The 18,454-nt window shown below is 47.7% G+C and overlaps 1 protein-coding gene across 3 annotated transcripts in view; it reads left to right on the top strand.

Annotated features, from left to right (window-relative positions):
* LOC125624433 (basic phospholipase A2 Sms-N6-like) overlaps positions 1-18,454 on the top strand; it is a 61,131-nt gene that overhangs the window by 41,186 nt on the left and 1,491 nt on the right. The window contains exons 8-12 of one of the 3 annotated variants that reach the window (XM_048825118.2): positions 8,483-8,569; positions 11,032-11,164; positions 13,762-13,814; positions 15,749-15,893; positions 17,478-17,584. In XM_048825118.2, the coding sequence (XP_048681075.1) occupies positions 13,769-13,814; positions 15,749-15,893; positions 17,478-17,584 (298 nt within the window). In that variant the 5' untranslated portion in view covers positions 8,483-8,569; positions 11,032-11,164; positions 13,762-13,768. Of the gene's footprint in view, positions 1-8,482; positions 8,570-11,031; positions 11,291-13,650; positions 13,815-15,748; positions 15,894-17,477; positions 17,585-18,454 lie in introns of those variants that run through there. The other 2 variants (XM_075121153.1, XM_075121154.1) reach the window with 2 other exon arrangements.

Below are 18,454 nucleotides of genomic sequence, written 5' to 3'. Positions count from 1 at the left end.
GCCTTTTTCCAGTCATCCGGGACTTCCCCGGTTCGCCACGAGTTTTCAAAGATAATGGCCAATGGCTCTGCAATCACAGCCGCCAGTTCCTTCAGCACTCTCGGATGCAACTCGTCCGGCCCCATGGACTTGTGCACGTCCAGCTTTTCTAAATAGTCCCTAACCACCTCTATCTCCACAGAGGGCTGTCCATCTCTTCCCCATTTTGTGATGCCCAGCATAGCAGTCTGGGAGCTGACCTTGTTAGTGAAAACAGAGGCAAAAAAAGCATTGAGTACATTAGCTTTTTCCACATCCTCTGTCACTAGTTTGCCTCCCTCATTCAGTAAGGGGCCCACACATTCCTTGGCTTTCTTCTTGTTGCCAACATACCTGAAGAAACCCTTCTTGTTACTCTTGACATCTCTGGCTAGCTGCAGCTCCAGAGAGCAGGAGGTAAGGTTATAACGGTTGCTTCTGACCTTTAAAATCTATGAATCTACATGTATCAGCTGGTATAATCGTAACCCGCATAGGCATGTGAATGGAGCCAAAGAGAGAACATAAAGAAGTAGAAATGGAAAGTGAGTTTGGAGGCCATTAGCCAGCTGTATGAATTTCAGGCACTTCTAGTTCGAAATCTGGTTCAATTAAAGGTTGACCTTCAACGAACATGCTCTCCAGGTGCTTTGGCATGCTGCAGGGAATTCTCCTTCAACTGCAGGGCAATGGCCCAGGGATGGTGTCAGAAATGGCCATCAAGATACACATGTAATCATGGGACCCTATTTATTCGTGTCTCTGAGTGAGATGCTAGTTTTTGCTTGACTAAGATCAAGTTGGCACTCTGTGGATGAGTCGCCTGCAGGATTTGGCTTTTCCACAAATGGGCCACAGGAAATCCTTCAGGCTCCAGGGCTTCCTGACTGTGTGCCCAGAGGAAAGGGAGAGGAGGGATGGGAAGAATAAAGCTTCAGTGGAGCTCCGCCAGTTTAAACCAGCTGAGGCTCTGGCCCCCAATGTACTTAACATTTCAGGCCTGCACTTGCAAAACATTAGTTTTTTACGAGGCCATTACACCAGGGTAAATTTGAAATAAAGGAAGCTGCGTTTATGGTATCAAGGGTGTGGCAGGCTGAACGGTGGAGATGTTGGGAAATGAGTAGATTTGAGATGTTACACTGAAGCACACAGCATCAGGGCCTATGGAACACAGCCGGGGATCTGCGTAGCATTCTCCAATAGGCTTGGCTCGTTTTGTTGGTGCGCAACTAGGACTGTCTTGAAATTGGCCCCAGCTGCTCTAGCCCAGTGATTCTCAATCAGGGGTACGTAGAGGTCTGCCAGCATAACAACAGCTCATCTAGCTGTTTGCCTAGTTTTACAACAGGCTACATAAATAGCACTCGTGAAGTCAGTCCAAATTAAAATTTAAAACAGACAATGACTTGTTTATACTGCTCTATATTACTATACACTGAAATGTAAGTGCAATGTTTATATTCCAATTGATTTGTTTTAATTATATGGTAAAAATGAGAAAGTCAGCAATTTTTCAGTAACAGTGCTGTGACACTTTTGTATTTTTATGTCTGATTTTGTAAGCAAGTTGTTTTTAAGTGGAGTGAAACTTGGGGGTACACAGGACAAATCAGACTTCTGTAAGGGGTACAATAGTCTGGAAAGGTTAAGAGCCACTGGCCTAGCCTACTCCAGGGCTCAAGGCAGTGCAGATCTGCCCTTAGAGGAAGCTGTAACCACTTCCCTGCTAGCCTGGTATGAAAAAAGCCTGAAAAGCAACTGAAAGCTCAGTGCAGCACAGAAGCTGGGCCCATGTGTAAGATGAAAAGCTGTGTCTTTAAAACCACTGACTTTCTGAAACCGGTCTTGCAAGGAGCAGGAAGAAGCCCCCTCTGCTGGGGCCCATGGCTCTCTGAAACAGCCTCTCTGTGCAAAGTCATTCAGTGGGGATTCGCAAAAAGAAAAGGAGGACGAGTGGCACCTTAGAGACTAACCAATTTATTTGAGCATAAGCTTTCGTGAGCTACAGCTCACTTCATCGGATGCATACTGTGGAAAATACAGAAGATGTTTTTATACACACAGACCATGAAAAAATGGGTGTTTATCACTACAAAAGGTTTTCTCTCTCCCCACCCCACTCTCCTGCTGGTAATAGCTTATCTAAAGTGATCACTCTCCTTACAATGTGTATGATAATCAAGGTGGGCCATTTCCAGCACAAATCCAGGGTTTAACAAGAACGTCTGGGGAACAGTGGGGGGGGGGAGGAATAAACAAGGGGAAATAAGTTACTTTTTATAATGAATCAACCATTCCCAGTCTCTATTCAAGCCTAAGTTAATTGTATCCAATTTGCAAATTAATTCCAATTCAGCAGTCTCTCGTTGGAGTCTGTTTTCAAAGTTTTTTTGTTGAAGGATAGTCACTTTGAGATCAGAAATCGAGTGACCAGAGAGATTGAAGTGTTCTCCGACTGGTTTATGAATGTTATAATTCTTGACATCTGATTTGTGTCCATTTATTCTTTTACGTAGAGACTGTCCAGTTTGACCAATGTACATGGCAGAGGGGCATTGCTGGCACATGATGGCATATATCACATTGGTAGATGTGTAGGTGAACGAGCCTCTGATAGTGTGGCTGATGTGATTAGGCCCTGTGATGGTGTCCCCTGAATAGATATGTGGGCAGAGTTGGCAACGGGCTTTGTTGCAAGGATAGGTTCCTGGGTTAGTGGTTCTGTTGTGTGGTATGTGGTTGCTGGTGAGTATTTGCTTCAGGTTGGGGGGCTGTCTGTAGGCAAGGACTGGCCTGTCTCCCAAGATTTGTGAGAGTGTTGGGTCGTCCTTCAGGATAGGTTGTAGATCCTTGATAATGTGTTGGGGGCTGAAGGTGACGGCTAGTGGCGTTCTGTTATTTTCTTTGTTGGGCCTGTACTGTAGTAGGTGACTGATACCCCGAGTCTTCTGCAGATAAGTAACTCTTGGAAAAAGAGTGTCATTGTGTGGGATCCCTGCTGTGAAAGCACTGAGGGGAAGATTTTCTCCTGGCAGGCTTGATTGGCTGCTCAGGAGTGTTCAGCTGTGTCAAAGCCTGATATGACAATAAACACATTAATAATGGTACAGCTGAAAGCCTTCAGGTGATCTCCCTTGGGGAGAAAGAGAGTCCTAGCAATACCAGCTTTAAAAAAAACCTGCCCTGGCATTCATGGAATCTGCATGGGGTGAATTTCACCCAACAGAGATCCAGCCCACAGGACCCAAGGGATCCCTGAGCTAGCTGGGATAGACCAGGGTGCTGTGTGCTCTGGCTCCACCCTCTGCCACCCCTAGAGGTATGGGTGGGGGGCATAAAACCCCAGGAGGTAGGATTCACGATATGACAGAGAGACTGCCGAAACTCATCAAGCCCTCGGACCGCTACCCCTTCCTGCTTCTCCACATGGGCACCAATGATACTGCCAAGAATGACCTTGAGCGGATCACTGCAGACTACGTGGCTCTGGGAAGAAGGATAAAGGAGTTTGAGGTGCAGATGGTTTTCTCGTCCATCCTCCCCGTGGAAGGAAAAGGCCTGGGTAGAGACCATCGAATCGTGGAAGTCAACAAATGGCTACACAGGTGGTGTCGGAGAGAAGGCTTTGGATTCTTTGACCATGGGATGGTGTTCCAAGAAGGAGGAGTGCTAGGCAGAGACGGGCTCCACCTAACGAAGAGAAGGAAGAGCAGCTTCGCAAGCAGGCTGGCTAACCTAGTGAGGATGGCTTTTAACTAAGTTCACCGGAGGAAGGAGACCAAAGCCCTGACGTAAGTGGGGAAGTGGGATACCAGGAGGAAGCATGAGCAGGAGCGCGTGAGAGGGGAGGGCTCCTGCCTCATACTGAGAAAGAGGGACGATCAGCAAGTTATCTCAAGTGCCTATACACAAATGCAAGAAGCCTGGGAAACAAGCAGGGAGAACTGTAAGTCCTGGCACAGTCAAGGAATTATGATGTGATTGGAATAACAGAGACTTGGTGGGATAACTCACATGACTGGAGTACTGTCATGGATGGATATAAACTGTTCAGGAAGGACAGGCAGTGCAGAAAAGGTAGGGGAGTTGCACTGTATGTAAGGGAGCAGTCTGACTGCTCAGAGCTCCGATATGAAACTGCAGAAAAACCTGAAAGTGTCTGGATTAAGTTTAGAAGTGTGAGCAACAAGGGTGATGTCGTGGTGGGAGTCTGCTATAGACCACTGGACCAGGGGGATGAGGTGGACGACGCTTTCTTCCGGCAACTCACGGAAGTTACTAGATCACAGGCCCTAGTTCTCATGGGAGACTTCAATCACCCTGATATCTGCTGGGAGAACAATACAGCGGTGCACAGACAATCCAGGAAGTTTTTGGAAAGTGTAGGGGACAATTTCCTGCTGCAAGTGCTGGAGGAACCAACTAGGGGCAGAGCTTTTCTTGACCTGCTGCTCACAAACCAGGAAGAATTAGTAGGGGAAGCAAAAGTGGGTGGGAACCTGAGAGGCAGTGACCATGATATGGTAGAGTTCAGGATCCTGACACAGGGAAGAACAGAGAGCAGCAGAATACAGACCCTGGACTTCAGAAAAGCAGACTTTGACTCCCTCAGGGAACTGATGGGCAGGATCCCCTGGGAGAATAACATGAGGGGGAAAGGAGTCCAGGAGAGCTGGCTGTATTTTAAAGAATCCTTATTGAGGTTACAGGGACAAACCATCCCGATGTGTAGAAAGAATAGTAAATATGGCAGGCGACCAGCTTGGCTTCACAGTGAAATCCTTGCTGATCTTAAACACAAAAAAGAAGCTTACAAGAAGTGGAAGACTGGACAAATGACCAGGGAAGAGTATATAAATATTGCTTGGGCATGCAGGAGTGAAATCAGGAAGGCCAAATCACACCTGGAGTTGCAGCTAGCAAGAGATGTTAAGAGTAACAAGAAGGGTTTCTTCAGATATGTTAGCAACAAGAAGAAAGTCAAGGAAAGTGTGGGCCCCTTACTGAATGAGGGAGGCAACCTAGTGACAGAGGATGTGGAAAAAGTTAATGTACTCAATGCTTTTTTTGCCTCTGTCTTCACGAACAAGGTCAGCTCCCAGACTGCTGCACTGGGCAGCACAGCATGGGGAGGAGGTGACCAGCCCTCTGTGGAGAAAGAAGTGGTCCGGCACTATTTAGAAAAGCTGGACGAGCACAAGTCCATGGGGCCAGATGCGCTGCATCCAAGAGGGCTAAAGTAGTTGGCGGATGGGATTGCAGAGCCATTAGTATTTATCTTTGAAAACTCATGGCGATCTGGGGAAGTCCCGGACGACTGGAAAAAGGCTAATGTAGTGCCCATCTTTAAAAAAGGGAAGAAGGAGGATCCTGGGAACTACAGGCCAGTCAGCCTCACCTCAGTCCCCAGAAAAATCATGGAGCAGGTCCTCAAGGAATCAATTCTGAAGCACTTGCATGAGAGGAAAGTGATCAGGAACAGTCAGCATGGATTCACCAAGGGCAAGTCATGCCTGACTAATCTAATTGCCTTCTATGACGAGATAACTGGCTCTGTGGATGAGAGGAAAGCAGTGGACGTGTTGTTCCTTGACTTTAGCAGAGCTTTTGACACAGTCTCCCACAGTATTCTTGCCAGCAAGTTAAAGAAGAATGGGCTGGATGAATGGACTATAGGGTGGATAGAAAGTTGGCTAGATTGTCAGGCTCAACGGTAGTGATGAATGGCTCCATGTCCAGTTGGCAGCCGGTATCAAGTGGAGTGCCCCAAGGGTCGGTCCTCGGGCCGGTTTTGTTCAGTATCTTCATAAATGATATGGAGGATGGTGTGGATTGCACCCTCAGCAAGTTTGCAGATGACACTAAACTGGGGGGAGAGGTAGATATGCTGGAGGGTAGGGATAGGATACAGAGGGCCCTAGACAAATTAGAGGATTGGGCCAAAAGAAATCTGATGAGGTTCAACAAGGACAAGTGCAGAGTCCTGCACTTAGGACGGAAGAATCCCATGCACCACTACAGACTAGGGACCGAATGGCTCAGCAGAAAAAAGACCTAGGAGTTATAGTGGACGAGAAGCTGGATATGAGTCAACAGTGTGCCCTTGTTGCCAAGAAGGCCAATGGCATTTTGGGATGTATAAGTAGGGGCATTGCCAGCAGATCGAGGAACGTGATCGTTCCCTTCTATTGGACATTGGTGAGGCCTCATCTGGGTACTGTGTCCAGTTTTGGGCCCCACACTACAAGAAGGATGTGGAAAAATTGGAAAACGTCCAGCGGAGGGCAACAAAAATGATTAGGGGATGGGAACACATGACTTATAAGGAGAAACTGGGGGAACAGGGATTGTTTAGTCTACGGAAGAAAAGAATGAGGTGGGATTTGATAGCTGCTTTCAACTACCTGAAAGGGGGTTCCAAAGATGATGGATCTAGACTGTTCTCAGTGGTAGCAGATGACAGAACAAGGAGTAATGGTCTCAAGTTGCAGTGGGGGAGGTTTAGGTTGGATAGTAGGAAAAACTTTTTCACTAGGAGGGTGGTGAAACACTGGAATGCGTTGCCTTGGGAGGTGGTGGAATCTCCTTCCTGAGAGGTTTTTAAGGTCAGGCTTGACAAAGCCCTGGCTGGGATGATTTAGTTGGGGATTGGTCCTGCTTTGAGCAGGGGGTTGGACTAGATGACCTGAAGTCCCTTCCAACCCTGATATTCTGGGATTCATACTGTGGCCATGTCCACACCACAAACTTTCATCAGTATAACTACATTGCTCTAGGGCGTAGGGTGCTTTCCACTATTTAATTTTGTCTGCCTTTAGTTTCCCGTCCAGTACAGTAAAAGGGAAGTCTGCACTTCTGATTAGGGCAGGGGGAACTCCTGAAGCCCAGCATACCTGCTACGGAGTTCTAGCAACGATTTCGGTAAATCTGGGAACCGCCCTGCCTGGCTGGAACCACACAGAGAATGGGAAGTCTTTTCCTTGCCAGATAATACCACAAATCACACGCCTTTGCCTGCTCAGCCGTTTGAGTCCCGTTACCCAAGACTACAGCTGTGTGTGACTTATCTGAGCAGAAGGCTTCCGCTGATAGTTCCTGTGTCTGATGAGTAAAGATTTCAGCCTAAAGGTCTACAGAGAGCAGCTCTTACCTGTACAGGGATACATAAAAACAAGTATTTAGTCACGGGAGGTGAATGCATAGCATCACCACAAAGCAAGTGACCTATATAAGCCTCACTTAATCCCTGCGGGTTTAGACTATAAGCTTTTGGGGGCAAGGACTGTCCATTACTGTCTGTTTAGGCCTTTTTGCTAGGCAGGACCGCCAACAGAGGGGGACCAAGGGGGCAATTGCCCAGGGGCCCAGTCCCTTTTAAATTGCCGGGGCAGGCCGCAGGGCTCCTAGGTGCACGCGGGGTGGTACTGGCAGTGGCGAAGGCAGCCAGGCGGGCATGTGGGAGCCCTGGCCATGCTGGAAGACTGCGTCCAGCAGCACAGCCAGCTGCTTGCTGGGCACCAGTGACCCACTTGCTAATTTGTACTGTACTGAGCAAAACGCCCCCTTATTTACACAGGTATGTTTTCTTTTAGATAAAGCAGCCGTGGACGTGTTTCATTTAAACCTGGTGATTTGATTAGATTATGAACTAGTTTAGAAAAGCATTTGCCATTGTAAGATGGTGTCAGTTCACTCAGTCCTGCCACATGCTGAACGATTGGGAGAAGCAGCATATGGTGCGATGTAGGGCCTGATTCTTCTCTTACTGCTGTTGGCATTGAAAATGAGTAAATCCGTCAAAGTCAATGGAGTTTCAGACCTGTAAAATCGATGCAAGCAAGAGGACAATCCAGACTCCTAATGTAGTAGCAAATGGGAGACTATCCCTCTCCAAAATAGTGGAGATTTGGGCTGATGATCAGAGAATCTAAAGGTTTTAGAGTAACAGCCGTGTTAGTCTGTATTCGCAAAAAGAAAAGGAGGACTTGTGGCACCTTAGAGACTAACCCATTTATTTGAGCATAAGCTTTCGTGAGCTACAGCTCAAGTGAGCTGTAGCTCACGAAAGCTTATGCTCAAATAAATGGGTTAGTCTCTAAGGTGCCACAAGTCCTCCTTTTCTTTTTTAGAGAATCTAAAGAGTCTGCAAGACTTAAGGGTTCTAAGCGTCTCTTTAGCTAATTCTTCTGGTTGGCAACCACATCTCAGATCTAATATACATATTTTTGCTTGGGCTTGCTTTATTAAAATAATCCTGAAGAGCTAGCGAGAGCGTGCGTGTACTCTGCATTTGTGCGCATGCACTCATACAGGATGGAAGGGAAAGGAGGGCTAACGACGTTAAACAAGAGTAGAGATTTGTTGAATCAGATCCAAAGTTCCCAACGTTCGGGTGGTGCAGAGTTGCTGTCCTTTTAACAGGTGCACTAGTATTGAAATAACGCATTCACCTTATTTTTAGGCTGGCTCCCATGGCGCTGAAGGTGAACTATGTCGGTCATCCAGTGCGTTTGCATCTCCCTGCTGAAAACGTTCGCTGGATACTTAGGTACTTTTCTTGCATGTGCCCTATCGCAGCCCCCTTCCTGGTGTTCAACTCACCCAAACAAAAATCATTTTCTGGCATTTCCTTCTGATTGCCAACTGGCCATGTTGGTGCAATGTCACTATAAATTAAACTCACTGGGCCAGATTCTCCAGTCCACTAAGACCACTTTGCTCCGTGTAAGTGGCATAAAGTGGCTTTAAAGCCACCAGACGTGGCCAGTGGAGAACTCTCTGCCAGGGGTGGCTCTGCTGTCTCCTGTAGAGGTATCCCGCTCACACGGGTGAAAGGGCAGGAGGGGTGCATGTTATGGGAGTGGGGTGGGTGGAATAGGGAGCAGAGGCGGCATGGAAGAGTTTAGGAATAGGGAGCAGAGGCGGCATGGAAGAGTTTAGCTCTGTTACACGCCATTTTCTGCTATAAATTAGAACTGCTCCTGTGCAGCTCTAGCTTGTGCTAAGGCTAGGTGGCTGAGGGTCAGACAGCTGTACCAGCTGCCTGGAACCCCCTTTCTACACTTCATACAAGTGGAGCTCAGGAAGGGTGGAGAATCTGCCACAATGGGCCTAATTCTGATCTCATTCATATCAGTGTAACTCAATGGATTAGGTGGAGTCACTCCTGATTTATATCGGTGACCGTGAGATGGGGATTAAATATAGCTGTCTCCAGCAACATAAGGAACTTGTTTTCTCAGTTTTCCACCAAAACCCTGTCAGAGTGCCAGTCCCAGGCCCCAAAGGAGGATGTTCTGCCACCAGCCATTGAGAGTTTAGCCCAGCAGCTGGCAGTGGGCCTGTGTGAAGGGACAAGCCCTCACCCTGGTATAGAAGAGGCTAACTACCTCCTCTGGGCCTGTTCCATGCTTTCTAGGGGGCCCGTTGACTGTTCTGCCCTGGGGCCTGGAACTTCTGTCGGCAGGCCTGGTGCTGGGCACTGATCTCAACTGGGGCTTCGAGTTGCTAGGGATGATGAATAATAAGTATATAGAGAAAGAAGGGTTTCTCCACTGGTTGGGGTGCCTCATCATTTCCATCAGGAAGGGAACGTGATGTTGAGGTGTTTGTTAGCAGCAGATGGAGGACTAGATGCTTTGGTGAGAGAGGGAGAAAGCTGAGAAGGTTTCCGCAGTGGACACAGATGGAGGGGGGCTTGTTACTAGTTGCTGCACAAAGTGAATTCTTCTGAAGCTCAAATTTCAGGCTGCAGATCCTAGGGAGAACACGAGAGAGGCTACTGTGACAGACTCTATCTCTGTATTCACATCCTACACACAGTCATACTCACCTGTGTACAACCTATGCCTCAGGAGGTATCATTTGAAAACTCCTAATTTACCAGATGACAATGACCAGCAAAATATGCCTGGCACTGGCCACATCGTATACGAAGTTATAAGATTCCGCGGTGTGATGTTATGAACACATGTTCCAAAGCCCACAGCCCTGCCCAGGCAGCAGACAGGTCTGTCCTAGACAAAGGAAGGAATGTGGGCTTGCCTAAATTTGCATTTAAGCAGTAAATGTAGTCATCCAGCAGAGAAGGAAAACAAAGGAAGTTCAAATGGGTGAAAAAAAGCCAGCAGGGAATTTCCTTTCCCATAGGCTTGTTGTCTCCTGGGTCTGAGCTAGAAATCCTTTTCAAAAAGGAAACTGAAACTTTGGAAAGGAGGGAGAAACACCCAAGGCCCCTCTGTCTGTCTGTCTCCTCCTGCCCACATCATCCTCTGCACCTGAGAAGACAAAGGGAAACGGGTGTTAGACTCTGGGGGAGGGTTCCTGACCTAAGAGTTTGGTCGGTGATTTGCTGGAGTATGTCATGAGACAGTTTGCTTTGCAACTAAGATAGCTTCTTAGGTAGATATTAGTGAGCACTTTATCTTTATTTTTCTTCTAACCAGTTTTGACCTTTATGCCTCATTACTTGTACTCACTTAAAATACCTGGCCTGTTCATGCCTCGGAGGGTCTTTAGACTCTTCCGTGTCTTACTGTTTATCCATCAGATTGCCAATGCAGTGGGGAACAGCTTAACAACCTTCTGTCAAAGTCAACAGATGTTGGCTGTGAAATATACAGGCACGCTAGATGATTGCATGGTCACTACCTCTAGCAAGCCAAGGGGATAAGAGAGAAATCTAACTTCATGCTTCAGGGCATAAACTGATAAAAACAAGAATCAGGAAGGAATTATACCACTCTCCTTTCTGAAAACACTGTATCGCACTGCACAAGTGTCACATGATTTAGGGATGGGTAAGGGAACTGGGGCAGCAAGAGGAGTCTAACGTTACTAGCAAGATGGTTATTCGTTATCTACCCTTCAGGGGTCTGGTACAACTGCCTTTCAAGCCAATGGCCAGACTCTGACATCAGTTGGTGTTGGTTTAGGCTTTAGATGAACTCAGAATTATGTATGTGATCATCCATGATGTCTGATTACTCATTATCTACAATCTGTTTGCAGCACGGCCTCCGCAGTGACCTAGCCCTGCATGGGAAACACCCTTTGTGCCTTGAAATGGAGAAGACTAGAAACCTTGTTGGACAGAGAAGCCACACAACAGAAGTTTTTTGAAGCTTCAATATTAGATAACGAGGTCAGCATTGATGTGGTCACTGAGTTCCCAAAAGGGAGGGACAGACCGTCTATATAAGGTAAATCTGTCACTATCCGAGATCAGGAGTCACCGTGAGCTACAGAGACTTTCCCAAGCCCAGAAACAGTGAGTAGAGACCAATCACCGATATTTTAATTGTTACTGTGTCCAACAATTAAAACGTCCAAGAGGCTGTGTTGGAGATTGGCACAGATCCAGATCCATCCCTGATGCAGCCCTGCTGAAGTTCAGTGGGGATTACACTAGGAATGCATCTGATCTGATGTATCCAGCATGTGGAAATGGACAAAAGTGTGGGATTAATTGGTTAGCAGGGCTCCCATTCCAGTGAATGCACTTGCTGGGTGTGTACCTGGAAACTCCCCTTGGGATCCACAGTGAGCATTACTACCAGGTTGTCAGGGGGCACGTAACTAAGTCCCACGTCTCCTCTGGGCTGAGGAGCAGCGGCAGAGCCAGGAGCATCAGGGCAGTGGTGAGTGAGCACCTCGGGGAGTCTCTCCTGGCAGCTGGGCTCCGAGGGCAGAAGCCGGCTCCAGGGATCCTCGCTGGCTGGTGCCGGGCTCCTTCAGGGGAGAGGCAAGAGCGCATCAGGGCACAGCTCGGAGCTGTGCAGAGGCAGCCCGGCTTGGGGAGCAGGGCAGGGAGGACTGCCAGACAGACAGACAGCAGCCAGGTTCCCATAGTGTGGAGAACCAGGGGCCCGAGTGAGCCGGGAAGCTCCTACCAGCTTCCAATCCACCAGCTCCTGGCAGAAGGCGATGGTTTTCAGATCGTCGGGTGCACCCTCTCTTAGGAGGATGTGCCCCACAGTTCAAAAACCTCTGTGCTAAATGGAAGGCAGAAATCTGTGGGGGGATGCATGCTGCCCCATTTTTCTGCCCCCCTGGCTTTGCACACTGGCTTCCCCCCTTCCGTGGTTACAGCCCTGGTCCTGGCTGTAAACAACAGAGTGGAGAAGGTGCGAAAGTGAGGTATGAACATTGCCCTTTTCCTGCGCAAAGGCAGAGCAGAAGAGAGAGATCTAGGGCAAGAAGTCTCCCTGATGATCCCCTATTATTCCTGAGCAGTAGTTCCTAGCCTCTTGTTTGCAGGTAAGGGTTTCTGAACTGTAGCAAGCCATGTGGCACGGTGCCACACTGTTCTTTAAGCAAAGCTGGGTACAAGGTGCCAGGTCATTGTGGGATGGCAGCGACTTCTCTCATAGAGCTTCAGGCCAGAAGAGAACTACCAGGTCATGTGCAGCAGAGGCCACTAAACCCCACCCAGCTTCCCCCACACCACGCCCAACAACTAGAACTGGACAAAAGTAAAACAGCTCTTAGGAGACTAAACTATTATGTGTCACAGGCAGATAGCAGGAGGGACTGAAATGCACCAATGGCCCAGGCTCCTGCAGGGCAAGGAATTGATTTAGTGAATGAGATCCAGATGATAGTGACCCACACCTGCCTTTTCTTTCAGTGCCCTCTGTCCCTTGCTTTCCTGCCCTCCCCGTTCCTTTTCAATTTCTCCCATTCAATCCACAAACCAATACGGTGTGGCTGGGGATCTTTCGTCTGTAGAGGAGCTGACAATGCTTTTACGCTGGCAGGGTCTGTTGTGAACATTTGCAGCCTGTGACTGATTGAGCCTTCGCTCTCCTAGTCCTTGGATCTGTGAAGTGTTTTGTGCCCCAGGATGAAACAAAAGCTGCATGCGGGAGAAAGGAAGAGAAAAGGCACCGGCAGTAAATAGGATCCCTCCACCGAGGGAAGTAAATGAATGTCCTCGCTCATGCTGCAAGTGAAATCCCACTGGAGTCACTAGTCCCAGTGTGCGTGAAGCAGGGTGAATTGTGTCAGCATCCTAAAGGGGCATCAGTCTCTTTGCTCCGGTGTTGGCTTCCTACCGGCCAATACAACCATGCACAGTGACCGGAACGGGGAGAATATAGAAAGTCTTCACAATATTAGAATCACTGGATGAAATTCAGCCCCGTGCAGAGAGCCTACAAGATGTCCATGCACCGCTTAAGACCAGGGAGGACTTCAGTGGTGTATTGGCTTCCTGCAATGTGTCTACACTGTCACTAGGGCCAAGCCTGCCACCAGCACAGATAGACTCGCACGAGCAGGACTCGAGTTTGCACGCTTAAAACTCGCAGTGTGGATGATGAGGCTCTGGTGGAGACTTGGGATAACCACCCGAGCTCAGGGCCAGGTGGCTGGGTGGGCCTGAGCCCAAAATGCAACATCTGCACTGATCTTGTTAGCATGCTGGCACAAGCCTGTCTACGCAGGCTGGAAGGATCACTCCCAGCTGCAATGTAGGTCCTGCTCCATATGGTTGGATTTCACCCATCCTCATTTATGCTTTGAAGCTAAATCTCCACTTCCCAGTATAATCTCTGCTCTTTGTGACCAGGGGTCTCATGCTCCATTAATTCAAACAGTTGAAACCCTTTGCTTCTGTTCTCTTCTCAGCTGCTTTCTAGGCAATGACCTATGCAGGCTGCCCATACCTGGATGTTAATATGTGTCCTTGAGTTCTTTGCCTGAATGGAAAATCAGGGTGTTTTGGGTTTCTTCTTCCAGGCTCTGCATGAAGATGAAGAATCTCTTAGTATTTGCTATGCTACTTGCTTATGGTAAGTGGAATACATTCACTGATCTCACTTACAGGTGTAAATCTACTGATGTCAATAGGATTATAGCAGCATTAAACCAATGAATCACTAATTCATAACCAGGCCCACTAATTCGCTAACTTTTTCCAATTAATTTTGGGGGGAGGGAGAGGAGGGGAATAGTGGCTTGGCCCGTGGGCTGAAAACTTGCTACAAAACCAGTCTCCAAATTCTGCACATCTGGATCTACTTCTCTTTCCCATTGCATCAGTACAAGGCCATTTAAAATCAATTGGGTGGCACCCGTGTAAATGCAGGGAGAATTTGACCACAAGCTAAAATCCGTGAGTCTGGCTGCCATGTCAAGCAAGGGAACACCCAACTGGGTCCATGGAGAAGATCCACAAGAGAGCTACAAAGTCCGTAAATGGGGGTGTGGCCTCAACCAGTTGTGGGAGAAGTCAGTGCAAAAGTCCTAGGGCTCCCTAATATAAGTTACTGCAGAAAATAGATCACAAGTTGGGGCTGCCGTGAGCAGGATTAACTCTGTGTCAGCAAAAACCTGCACGTCAGGAGGATGAGCGAGAAAGCAGAGTTGGCCGAAACATTTCAAATTTTGAAATTTGAGGCCAAATTGGGGAAAATAGTAATGAAACTTCTGCATTATTGTCACCCGTGGTGGGGGAGGGGTGTTTTTAAACCACCTATAGCGCTGGTTGGAATGTTTTAAAAGCCGGAACCATTCTGAAGTTTGGGAAAACGCCAAAAGTCCAATTTTTTTTTTAAAATGAAAAGGGAGGACATTTGATTCCCCCACCCCCACTTCTTAAAACCAGCTGTAATATGGCCCCGCCAGTAGCTGCCTAACCACTCAGAGAGCATCTGTACATAGGAGAGGCCTGAGAACGTTCGCTGCACCTTCCCATGCACCACACCCCCTTATTCATGGTACTGCCATGTGAGTAGCCGTGCTACCATCAGTATCTTCCCCAACACAGGGTCCATCCCTTCCATGGGTGTTCCTAGATGTGCCCCCTGCCAACTAACGTGCTTTTTGCCTTCTACTGACTCAATGGCATGATATGCAAGACCTTATGCAGCTAGGATTTCCAGAACAAGCTTGAGGATCTGAATTGTTCCTGCAAGGCTCTTCTGCACGTGTCCTGTTCTGATTACCAGGGCCGGCGCTACGGTTTTTGCCGCCCCAAGCGGTGGGGGAAAAAAGCTGCCACAGCAGATGGCAAAAGGGAGAAGCTGCCGCCGAATTGCCGCTGGCGGGACCGATGAGCTGCTGCCGAATTGCCGCCACCCCGTTCTAACTGCTGCCCCAAGCACCTGCCTGGAACGCTGGTGCTGGGAGCCCGCCCTGCTTGTGACACAGTTGTTACCAACATACTACTCCCAGGGCCCAGGGGTCTGCCTGCCTCTGCAGGACTATCCTAATGCTGCGCTAGTCTCTGGGATGATCGCGAGTAGCTGTAAAGTACAGAATGGAATTTGAGTTATAGTGTCAGGAGCCCACTGACCATCTGATTAGTCTCCAACCGAGACCCAAGCATGTGGATTGCGGCCGTTCTGCCAGTCCAGACTTTCCCACGATGCTGAAACGGTTTGTGCAGTACAGACCATTGAAGACAATGGAGCGCCTCCACATTTACACTGGAAGAGATGGGGTGGGGCCCAGTTGTGTAATATGAATCTAAAACCAGTTTTAGATGTGAGGAGAATCAGGACTGATGCACTGGTGACCAGAAAAATTGGGATGGGGTAGGGGGTAATAGGCACCTTTATAAGACAAAGCCCCGAACATCGGGACTGTCCTATAAAATTGGGGCATCCGGTCACCCTACCTGATGATCTCACACAGCAGCTTAATAAAGGCACAGGAATAAGTGTCATTTCTTTTTGGGAATACCTCCTCTCCCAGTGCTGGATACCCTTTGGCTGTTTTCCAGGTGCAGTTATGACACAAGGGAGTTTCTGGGAGCTTCAAAAGATGATTAAGCAAGTCACTACGAAATCTGCCTTTTGGAATTATTACAGCTACGGCTGCCACTGCGGATTGGGCGGTAAAGGGACGCCAAAGGATGGCACTGATCAGTAAGTTGCTGTCTTAAAAAGCCTGCCAGGAACATCAGTTGGGATAACACTTGCAAAAGGGCCTAAAGGCCAGATTTTCAAAGGCATTTATGTTCCTGCAGATGCACACCTAGTGGAATTTTCAAAAGCGCCTTGGTCCCTAACTTCCATTGAAATCAATAGGATTTAAGCACATGCGTATCTAGTGGGATTTTCAGAAGTGCCTATCTCCTTCTTTAGGCACCTAAATACTTTAGAAAATCTGGCCCTCGGGGCCGAACTCACTTTTGAAAATAGAACATAGGCTCCTGAGTCACTTAAGCACATCTGAAAATTTTACCCCAAGTCTGTATTTACCCAAGATGCTCTCCATCAAGTAAGGCCAATTAGCCAGATACTCAGCTTGTGTAAACTGGCATGGCTCTCTTGAAGTTGCTGGAAGTATGTCAGTAAACACCCAATCCTTTTTCAAAAGAAAGGTGGATTTGAGTTAAGGAGTCAGGATTCATAAAGAGAGAGGGTGACCAGATGTCCTGATTTTATAGGGACAGTCCTGATTTTGGGGTCTTTTTCTTATAAAGGCTCCTATTACCCTCCACCCCCTGTCCTGATTTTTCACATTTGCTGTCTGGTCACCCTATAAAGAGGGGTTCTTCCAGCAGCTACCAAGGAAGATAGCTGAATCTACCTGCCCATATTTCCTAGAATGGGGTGCTCCAATGTGTTGGAGTTAGGAGGAAGGCTACCACCTTCCTTTGGGCTTAAATGCAAGAGCATTATTTCCCCTCTGGGATCAAAGAAATAAGAAATCAGAACCATACCATGCCACTGGGTTTTTTAAGAGGCGCTCCTCATTGGTTTCAGATATTTATGTTTAAGGATGAATGGCACAATAAAGCCCCTAAGAAGTGTACCGATGGAAAAGGCCTATTAGATCACATAGGTACGCTCTAAGGCCCCGTGCATAGCTGTTCCCTCTTTTACATTTATTTGCACACCATCCCGTGTAGTTTTAAATATCTCAAGCAATGGGGCTTCCACCCTCGGTTGATTTAGGGAGAGCAGAGCATGGGGCACCGTTTTCATCCCCCACCATGGAATAAAGAATTAAGAAAAGGCCATGAGCTTTAGGGGAAATCAGGCTATGACTGCCCCCTTGTCTCTGTGAAAGTTATTTTACATGCTGAGGTCAGAGTCCCTTGAGCTGACCACTGGCTGTTCCTGCCAGACCTTCCTAACGCAAGAGCATCCTGTGTAGGAGATCAGAGAAGAAGCTTGAAATCTGCTCAGTGGCCTGTCTGAAGAACAATAAAGAAAGGAAACTTGATATCTGTGCTTTCTCCAGGGTGCTTCGTGTAATAACCCGCGCCCCTCCACCCAACGTGTAACATATATAGATGGGAAACAAACTGAGAGTCTAAACCTTTTAACTTCAGTAGTATTACTCCTGATTTACACCAGTGTAAGAAGACAGTCTGGCCCATAGTGTCAAAACATGTCTCTCTTTTACGTGCACTGGAAAAGTGTCAATGGGTATTTTTTTTTTGCTCGTGTTTTAAACCTATGTGTATGTGTCTCTTTGCTGAGTTCTTTCTTCTCCCCAAGGTGCTGTTACTTGCATGACTGCTGCTATGAGAGGCTCAATGATCATGGCTGTAATGCCAAATTTAATTCATACAGCTACGTCTACCTGAATGGAAAGATCTACTGCGGTGAGTTGGCTCCTGGACAGAAAGATGGGGATTCGGTTTTGTTTCTTCTCCTAAATCAGAAAATTGCTTTGCTACTTGACTTTTAAAATTTGTATCCCGAGCCCAGTCCACCAGAGCTTTTGTTCTTATACATAAGGAACAGGACAAGAGAACCAGAGTCGCTGGCTGGCTGAACCTGGGGATGCAGGCCCCGAATCAAGCAAACACCTAAACATGCTTATAAGCTAACCTGAATAGTGATTTTTTCCCCCCTGACCATAGGCTGCACTGATTACAAGGAGATGTGTCATCTTAGCCTCTGCTCTCAGCTCGGAGTTCTCAAAACCAGTGGGCAAGGTTGAGAGTGAAAGCCCAGCCAGACCCCAAGCTCAGAATCCCAACAACAGGAAAGAGGCAGAAGAGGGGGAAAACCAATAGAAAATTCATTTGCTTCCCACTACGAAAAGGGTGGAGAGAGGAGAAATCAATGGGACGAATTCAGAGCAGAGTCTAATTGGAGTGATGCAGCAGTGAATCATGCCCCGCTTCTTCTATAAGAAGCATAAGCTAGTGTAATTTAGATCTTCAAGGCCTTTCAATGTGTGTTATGCCATCTGGGATTCCCTGACACTCGTTTAGATTCATGCCCACTTACTAACATGTAACTTACACACTCACCTGAATCTGACTCAGTAATTTTACTGAATCACTATCAGAGATGGGAACTTGCACAAGGGATTACTGACTACAACAGATGCTACTCCCTTTGGGTGTGTCTGTGCTGCGTTATAAAGCCTGCTGCAGCGAGCCTCAGAACCCAAGGCTACAGACTTGGGCCCGTGCTACAATGCTAAAAATAAGTGTTTGGGCTTGGGTTCTGAAACCCACCCC

Source organism: Caretta caretta, chromosome 18 (assembly GCF_965140235.1).
Source record: "Caretta caretta isolate rCarCar2 chromosome 18, rCarCar1.hap1, whole genome shotgun sequence".
NCBI lineage: Eukaryota > Metazoa > Chordata > Testudines > Cheloniidae > Caretta > Caretta caretta.
The sequence above is the reverse complement of the archived record's forward strand: the minus strand, read 5'-3'. Positions and strand labels throughout refer to the sequence as shown.